The following is a 10,013-nucleotide window of genomic DNA, read 5'->3' on the forward strand; positions in this document are numbered from 1 at the left end:
GCCCTCTCGGCCATTCCGACCACACATATCTCAACCGTTCCGGCCACACACACATCTCGACCATTCCAGCCACACACAGTCATCTCCAATCTCATCATTAACATTCAAAACTATATAAACCATTCAACACATTCCTCATGAATTTTAGTTCAATTTCAACCACAAATCATCAATCTTTTTCCTTTAAATACATATACATACACATATCACAACTTCTCATCCCAGCCAATCAATTCATTTTAATTCATTAACAACCACATTAACTTCAATATTTACGTCATATATCCACTAACATGCACTATGCACCAATTCAACTAATCCTACTGTCAACTAGCCTAAGTTTTCATGTTGCATTATATATTATATACGAAAAACCAAAATCATACCTTGGCCGATTTCTCCTCTAAGCTCGAAACGCCACAAATGACCACCGTTCCATAAAACCCAAAGCTCTAAATCTCTCCAAATAGAAAATTCAGCTTCCAACTCAACAAATTTGCCACCAATACATATAAATTCATCTAATATCATATAAAAACCACTAAATCAATATAGGGTTTGCTATGTACACAATTTCACAAGGTTTAAAGATTCCTCACCTTACCAACGGGGAATTGGGATAAGGCCCAGTAATTCCGCACTACTTAATAAGCACACCTAACATCATTAAATCACAAAATCTTAAAGCCCAAGAACCTAATATTTTTGAATTTAAGGAGAGAGATACTGGGAGAGAAATAGCTTATTCCTTACCAAATTGTTGGGTGGATTTCATAGAGAATTCCGAGACGAACACGTGACCGCTTACTGCTCGTCAATCGAAGCTCCGGATCAAAAGTTACGTTGGATTGAAGATTAAAATTGAAATTGGAACCTCACTCTTCACCTCTCTTCCATTTCAGCATGAATCACATATGAATTGCTTATCTTGAGGTTTATATATATTGGGCTATTGGGTCCGTCCCAATCGGTTTGATCCGTTCGGCCCAATCTTGAGCCAAATTCTTTAAAATTAATGTCAAAATTTTTATTTTAATTTTCTCTACTCCATTAAAGTAAAAGAATTTTCATTTTATAATTTCTTGATTAATAATTAATTTATTAACTAATTATTCACTAATTACTCAGAGTTTACAAGAAGCATCAACTCAGCTTCCTAGACGGGTGAATTTAAAAACCGTATATAGTGCAAAACACTTCGAGAAATGCTGCTAGAAGTAGTTTATTTGGTTAAATATAACATTGATAAGTTTATTTTGAAGTAGCCAACTTTGAGGTTGAGACATGAGTATCAAAATGATTAATTATTTAAAGTAGAAAATAATGCATATTCCCTATCAAGGACTAGTTGTATGTTTTAAGTAATGTTTTACCTCTAATTCAGCCGCTGAAGCTTTAGGCCATGCAAAATCGCCATTCAAATCAATTAGTTATGCAAGAATCAAATTCTTTTCAAGTACAATTTTATGACAAGAAAGTTTTATGTTTGTCAAAGATACTTCTAAAAGAAAGCTACTAACCGCACGAATTCGTAAAACATATAGCTCAAAGATTTGGAAAATGTCAGTAATATATATGTATTATTGTAATAGTTCTTCAGCTATCAACACTTAATAACAAGAAATCTAATATGATTTTGACAAGGAAAAGAACGGCATAATATTTTATTAAATTTAGGGATACACAAAACATCATAAACAACCAATTCAACATAATAAAAAAATGAAAAATGGAACAGAAAGAAGCATCTAGAAGGATATCAAAATTTGGATGATCTATCTAAAATGGATATCAAAATTGTACGCAGGACAAGCTCTCCCACCGTACGTATTCCATCCAGATAAGTTGTCAAAACCTGAAAAATCATTGATTGTCCACATTAACGCAGCATATTCTTGAAGGTTTTTTCTTGTTAGCATCGTACGTTTCAACACCAACTCACAACTGCTTCAACTAATCGATCAAGGGCTGTTAGTAGACATCTATATCATTTTCTGGCATCTTAGGCCCAGGAATAATCATGAAGAGGATAAAAGAGGTGGGTTTCATGCAAATTCAAGGGGACAGGTTGTACGGAATAAAAATCACGGACTAAATTGAATACTTTGAGCTCATGTTTCCAAAAGGGTTAAAGTCATTGCTAGCCAAGGCTAGATAAACACTGCGCGTATCATCAAAAAGGTCGGAATATCTTCTGTCGAATGCCTTTCATACCTTACCGGAGGAGTCGAAATATACAATTTTTTTATTTGAGCAAAATAATCTGATGCATAACCTATTTTCTTAAGTGATTTCAGTTGAGATTTGAGGGTTTGAATTCATGAATTGAAGAGTGAATTTAATTACTTTATTATGAAAAGTGGTGGTCATTGATGCAACGATCCATGATAATAGAGTGAGATATTGTAGTTTTCACATTTTGAAAGATTCAGATTCAGATGAGATTTTTTTGGTATTGGCATCAGTGATATATTATTATGGAATTTTAGCTGCAAAAAGATGATCATCTATGTCAATGCTTTTTGAATGGTGAGAAGTGTTTGATAACATTGTGCAGAATAGTTATTTTCATTTAGTTTATCAACAATGGGTAAAAAGGCTTTCTTGCTTAATGAATTAGTAAGAGAAATTTTTATAGTGGAAAGAAAGAGCAAAATTATTTAGAAGAGGATAGAATGAGAGACAAAAATGACTCTAGATATCATATGAGATATTTGCAAGATCTATATCAAAATGCACAACACTAACAATTGAACAGTTAGAAAAAATTAAAGACCAAAATAAAACTGAGAGACACAATTTTTTGGTGATCGAGAATAAAAACAAGAAATAGAGAATTGTATTATATCTTTAACACTAACTAATAGTAATAGAATCCTAACAAAATCTGACTCACAACCTAACTATTGGCAATATAAAAGGAAAAGTAGAATAACCAGAAGGGACTAGAAGTAATTTTTTATTTTAGCTAGTAAGTAATTTTCTATTTTAGCTAGTGTAGTAGCTCTATATATTAGAAAAGAGAGTTATGACTTGATTTTTAATTTGTATCTTCTATTCACTTATGTACAACCCTAATGGTTTAGTGCATTATTATTTAAATTAATCTTCTCAAATTCAATATATTCTTTTCTGCTTTATTGTCTTTTGGATTTTAGTTCCCCGTTATAAATTTTTTGTTCATTTCTTATTCTTTGAGATTCTGTATTTAAGCTTTTATATAGTATCAGAGCTTATGATTTTTCTCAACCATGAATACATTTCTATATTCATCTAATAATTTATCTCCTAAGATCAACAACAACAATTCAAATTTTAAAAATTCTAGCAACAACAACAATTCAAACCCTAAAGATTCTGCCAACAACAACAATAATATTTTTACTAACCACCATCTAACTGTTCAGGAGTTGATATATCACCAATATTGTGAATACTAATTTTTCTTTTTTGGTGAATTTATCAATATTGATATTTACATATTAATTTTAGCTAAATTAGTTTCTTCTATATATAAAGGCAAGCTAAGGTTCATTTATAAAAGAATAAACTATAAAAAATCTCTCAAACTATCAAATTACTAATACAAGTATCTTCTATAGTTGTTAACAATAAAAATATTCTTAACATATTTTAAAATACAACAAAAATAAAAAATATTTTTTATAAATAATAAATAACTTTTATATTTAATAGACTACTATCACAGTTAATTCAAAATTTGGTGAGACTATTTCGATAGCTATTTGGAAAGTGCATGCAAAAAAAATCAAAACTAATCTCTAAAGTTTTTCATTTTTTAAAAATATTTTTAGCAATTTATAAAAAAATATCTACTTAGTATAAAATCATTAAATTTTAAGGATAAAAATATTATATTTTTTTAATCATGTTTGTAGAAAACATATCAAAATTCAATCCTTAAAATCTCGTTTTGAGATAAGAACATATATTTAATGATTAGATATTTTGATTGAGTTTTAAAATAATTTAATTTGAAGTGTATTTTTTTTGTTAACAAATTTAAAAATTATTTTTGTCAATGAGACATGGATAGAGATATTGTGTGCAAAGACACTGAATTAGTATATTTTGTACTCATCCTGACAGAAAAAACATAAAGATACTAAGAAGAGGCACAACTTATTTTTTTTTAATTATTCTTATTTTTTTCATAATTATATTTTTTCCTAAATTTTTCGAATAAAAAATAAAATTAAATTAGACTTTCATAATTTATTTTAGTTTAATTTAACAAAATACACGAACTTTATTTTTTTTATCTCTATCTTGTTTTTAATATATTGTCTTGTCTTATTTTCAAAATTAAACACAATTTAAAATACATTTGAACATCTTTTTGAGAAAATTTCTTGTTATAAAAAAATACTCTTATGAAATCATTACTAATTTTTGAGTAATTAGCCAAGTAGTTCTTGAAGATTTTAAAGGTTGATATTTTAGTCTCTAAAAAAATTAATACAAATATTGATCCTATAGTTTCTCTTCGTTAGCCGAAATAGTTCTCAAACCAGTTTTTGGCGTGACTCACTAACAAAGAATGCTGAATTAGCATGTTAACATCGCATGCATGGCCGTTAAATATCCACATGTGCAACGTCCACATATGCGAGGGGACAAGACATATATGTTTTTCATCTTTTCAGCCATGTTTTTCATCCATCGTACTACCCTGTTCTTTTTCTTCTTTCTCTTTTGCTTTTTCACCCTCTCTCTTTCTCACCCCTTTCCTCTCGACAACTACCTTCTCAATTGTGATTTTGCCGTCTCACTCACCACCGTTGCTACTTCCTTTCTCTCCACCGAACACCCAAATCTCGCTTTTAGCTTAGTTCCCTTCAAAATGATCGTTAGCCTCAATAAAAAATATTACAATTACTTATATTTGTACATGAATTCTATCTTTCTTGAACCTATATTTCGTGTTGCGTCTCTTCGAATTTTGATTTCGTGAAAATTTGATTTTGGCTATGGGTTCTCTTGGCTTTTATGCTTGGTCTGAATTCAATCGTGAAGGAGAAGGATAGTGGAAGGGAGAGTTGGGTATCGGGCGAAATCGTCCGAGAAGAAGCGGTGGTCGGCAGAACTGTAATCAAGGGGGTAGTTGTCGAGAGGAAAAAAAATAAGAAAGAGAGATGATGGAGAAGGAAAATAAGAGGAAGAAGAAGAGGATAGTGCAATAGATAAAAAATATGTCTGAGAAGGTGAAGAAGAAAGTCAAGGCTTGTTTTGTCCCCTTGCACAAGTTGACGTTGCACACGTGAGCACTTAACAGCCACATATACAAGTTAACGTACTAATTCAGTATTTTTTGTTAGTGAGTCATGCCAAAAATTAGTTTGGGGACTGTTTTGGCCAGAAAAAAAAACTATAAAGATCAATATGTATATTAAATTTTTTTCGAACACTAAAATGTCTGCTTTCAAAATTTTTGGAGACTAATTTAAATAATTACTCTTAATTTTTTCTGTACTAATGACCTTCAACCATGCTTAAAATTTGTTCTAGTGAGATAAATATGTTATACTAAGAGGAAAATATAATAATGACATTGAGGATGGATTCTATTGAGTTTTAACATAGTCCTCCCCCTTAATTAATTCCTAGAAGCTCCTTCAAATTGTAGTTAATATAAGGCTTTACTATATCATAATTCCTGGACTTTAATTGAATTACCAGAAAATGAAAAAAGTAATTTGTAAACGAATTTTTATTGTCAAGAGAAATGCAAAATGTGAAATTATAAGACATAAAACAAGACTAGTTGCTATGAATTTTATTTAAACTGTAGAAGTTGATTTTGATCAAGTTTTTTCACCTATATTAAAATCATCTTGACTTTTGCCGCTCTATCTAAAAGTTGGAGGATATAATAATATAACTTTTATAATGCATTTTTTAATGAAAATTTACATAAAACTGTGTTTATGTCCTAATCTCCAGGTTTTATCTGTCAATAAGCTATGTCAGCTCATGTTCAAACCATGCCAGTGTTCAGAATGATAATGTTCTATAGAATTTCTAATTTTCTTCAGTTCACTACAACAATATAGATTATTTTTGAGGGTTATAATATGTAAAAGAAAATTAAAATTTGTCAAAAAAACAAATTTTGACACTATTTTAACTATGAAAATATGTTAATAAAAGTTTTGTCAAAAATAGTATTTTTAACATATAAGCGATTGTGAAAAAAATTTAAATTTTATTTTGATAAATATTGGCTGTCAAAAATAATTTGTTAGAAAATTTTGAGAACATATTTTCTGTGACACTTATTAATTGTCAAAAATACTATTTATTTTGACACTTATTGACTATAAAATATTCTCAACAAAAAATTTTAACAAAGAATGAGATGTGATCTTGAAACTAAAGAATAAATTGAGATTTTGAAGATAAAGAATGAGTTGTATAATCCTAAACTGAGAGCAGTGTGATGTCAAAATTAACAGAGCCCAAAGAAAAAAAAAATAGTAGAGTAGATTGAAAATAAATGAGTGTCAAAATTGAGGAGTAATTTTCTACGGTCAAATTTTTCGTCAAAAAAATATAAAAAATTTGACATTTGCGATATTTGTCAAAAATATATATTAATTTTGACATTTAATTATGGTGTTAAAAAATAAAGTGTCAAAATAACTCTATTTTCTTGTAGTGGTTTGAATGATAATGTTGCCATATGGTATATAGAATGAAGTTCTTAAGATCACAACATACTTTTTACACGTTGTAATGTGAGTGTACTAGTGTAGTATATTAAATACATCAATTCCTGTGATTGCAGCAGTTACATGCATGCATGAAAGGATTTAAAGGTCTTGATTGTGTTCTAGTTAGGGTTTATAATTGATACAAAGTGGTACTCTTATGTCTTATTAGTTGCAATGGTGTTAGGAACTTTGAGTAGACAAAAAATCAATGAATGGAATTCCATCCTTGTTGTGATGCCCCACAGGATCTTGATTCACTTCTTCATCTTCCTTTTTGCCATTGTTGTTACTCACTTCACTCTTGTTGGAATCTGTGTTTACTCGAAGAAAGTCATAGAATTCAATTGATTGACTTCTTTCTGCAATAATATCATCAAAAAAAGTTATTAGCTAGATACTACTAAAGGAATAATGAGTACAATTTAAGGTATATTTTAAATTGATGTTACAATTGTCAATTTGGCTATGATGAAAAATGGATGTTCTCACTAAGACCACAATTGATATTTTTTATGTATGAAGTATGTTTGATATATAACTATTTATGTATGTCTAACAGTTTAACGTTTTTAGATAAGTAATTTAAAATATTAGATCAGCTTTAATGATAGAAAACAAACTATAATTTTGTTTTGTTGCCTTTATTCTTCTAAATAAATGTATAATTTAATTTTAACATAATTCATGCTTTAAGTTTAAAATATGAATTTGCATGAAGAGAATGTGTTAGATATATAACAATATAATTTTATTAATTTATTATGTGTCTATATCTAATAGCTAATTTAAAATTTTTAATAAGTAGTTTAATGAAAATTGAAGCCAATAATAATGTTATATATGCTTTTATATTACAATTAGAAATAAAACTCCAAATTAATATCTAAAAAATTTCGATTTAGATACTTTGATTTTTAACAAATTTGTATTATCTAAAAGTCTTTGAAAATTATTTTTATCGAATAGATTGGTCTTTACATTGTTTTGAAGAAGGACTAATTTATCTTAAAGTATATTCTTTGAGAATTTAGTTATTTTATAATAAAATTTATTAATGAGTTATTTGGCCAATCACATATTAAAATTTGATTACAACCAATGGAAGAATCAATCTGTCCAACGAGAACAATTTTTGCGAACCTCTAAAAAATAAAATTTGATTGAGAGGCCAAAGCATCCAATCCAAAATTCTTTAAAAATCAATTTAGATATTCACTCTATGACTAGGGTATGGAATGTGATTGAGTTACAAGGGAAAAGAAATTTACAAAAGCTAATGTATGCATATAAAATGTTACATTTGCAATGTAGTTGCAGTGCCACAACAACATTAGTCACAACTTCAATTTTGATTTGTGATTTATCATCTCTTTGAATTTTTCATGTGCATTTTATTTTTATAATTTAAAATATAAAATTTGACTCTTTAAAGTTGTCAAATAATACAAAATATACTCCCGCTAAATTCATTCCAGAATTAACTTTTATTAATAAACCATTTCATGTAAAGATAATTTTAAAAAACTTTATTAATAGAAAATTACTTTTTATAGTATTTAATAATTTTAGCATGTCAAATTGCATATTTTAAAAGTTGATTATACAGATATACATGAAGTCATGAACTAAATTTCATAGTGGCAACCGTTTTACTACTTAAACTAACATAACATTGATTCGGAGTGACTATATATAAATTAAGCGAATCTTATATGCAATTTTTTGCCTATTAATATTTTTGTAAATGTTTTAACAAGTCAAATTTAACTGTTTAGTTTTTATAATTTTGTTAAATTTATAATTAAATTTTTATATTTTATTTTTAATTAAATCTTTACACTTAAGAATTCAATTAAGAACTTTTGAGATATAAAAAATTATTATAGATTTGATAAAATTATAAAGACTAACATAATAATTTAATTTTTTAATATTAAAAATAATTAAAAATTTATTTTATATAATTAAAATACATAAAAGATGTGTAAATAAATGGGTAGAAAAATAATTTCTCATAAAATAATTAGTTATAGAAGTTAGCAATGAGGCATCAAAATTTTGGATGTACCTTGAAGCAATGTAGCACAAGAAGTTGGACCTTGAAAGTGAAACTTGTTAGGAAGTTGGAAAGTAGCATAAGTGAGACAAGCAGGGTAGCTATATTTTCCATGAAACTTGTCAACAAGACAGTATGATATATTATTTTTTGTGTCAAAGTTTGTTGTCTCATCATCATGATCCTCTTGTTGTTGTTGTTGAAGGTTTGGAGAAAAAAATGTTCTATGATGAAGTGGTCGTTTTGCATAAACTTTAGATCTTTCTCTGCGTATTCTTGCCATCATCACATGCCAATGATTCTTCACAGCATTATCAGTTCTTCCAGGGAAGTGTCTTGCAATCACTGACCATCTATTTCCATGAATACTATGAGATGCTAAAAGCCGTTCTTCTTCTTCCTCTGTGAACGGGTTTCTATTTATTCTTGGGTCCAATTGATTGAACCATCTTAACCTACAACTTTTCCCTGTAAAATTTTAAAAAGAAATCATAACATCCTGTTATTCTTAATTAATTATACGAACCAATTATAATTAAATTTCAATTATACTAAGTGGTTACAAAAAATTAATCACTAAATCAGTTATTTATATAAAACACATATTAAAATATAAAATATATATAAAAATAAATTAAAAACATATATATTATAAATAAATATAAAATAATTAATTTGATAGCTGATTTTTTATATTAACATAGTATTCTTTTTATTAAATTTATGATAATTCTTATTGAATTATTTTTATGTAATTTTAAATTTATATTTATTTATATACAACAGTTTTAATTCAATGATATTTCAAAATAGCAAATTATAATTAACTTATTACATGATTAGCAGTCTGATGTTCCTCATCAAACAGTTTAAAGACACACACAAGAAACTATAATTATATGAAACTCATATATTAGCTATATGTAGAGTTTTAAATTAGATTGAATCAAATATATATTTTACTAATCAATTATCTTTTATAGATTTGATTAAAAAAAATGAGAGATATATAAATATTGAAGAAATATTTTACTGTACGAATATCTATATGAACAGATGATCAAAGTGTTATTTAATCAGTTGAATGAATCATCATGGATAGAAGTTGTTTTTCAAAAGAAGAGAAGATGAATTATTAACTATTATAGAGATTAATTGACTAGTTAGCTAGCTAGTTTAATTTGACATATCATAATATATAAAAAAAAAAAAAAACCTGATCT

At 27.5% G+C, this 10,013-nt stretch overlaps 1 protein-coding gene across 1 annotated transcript in view; it reads right to left on the bottom strand.

The window, feature by feature from the left end:
* Positions 1–6,704: 6,704 nt before the first annotated feature.
* The window catches only part of LOC107490464 (transcription factor MYB52-like), a 3,850-nt gene continuing 541 nt past the window's right edge, over positions 6,705–10,013 (bottom strand). The window contains 2 exon segments of the mRNA XM_021143260.2: positions 6,705–7,093; positions 8,803–9,289. Of these exon segments, the coding sequence (XP_020998919.1) occupies positions 6,915–7,093; positions 8,803–9,289 (666 nt within the window). The 3' untranslated portion in view covers positions 6,705–6,914.

Source organism: Arachis duranensis, chromosome 5 (genome assembly GCF_000817695.3).
Source record: "Arachis duranensis cultivar V14167 chromosome 5, aradu.V14167.gnm2.J7QH, whole genome shotgun sequence".
NCBI classification, from domain to species: Eukaryota; Viridiplantae; Streptophyta; class Magnoliopsida; order Fabales; family Fabaceae; genus Arachis; species Arachis duranensis.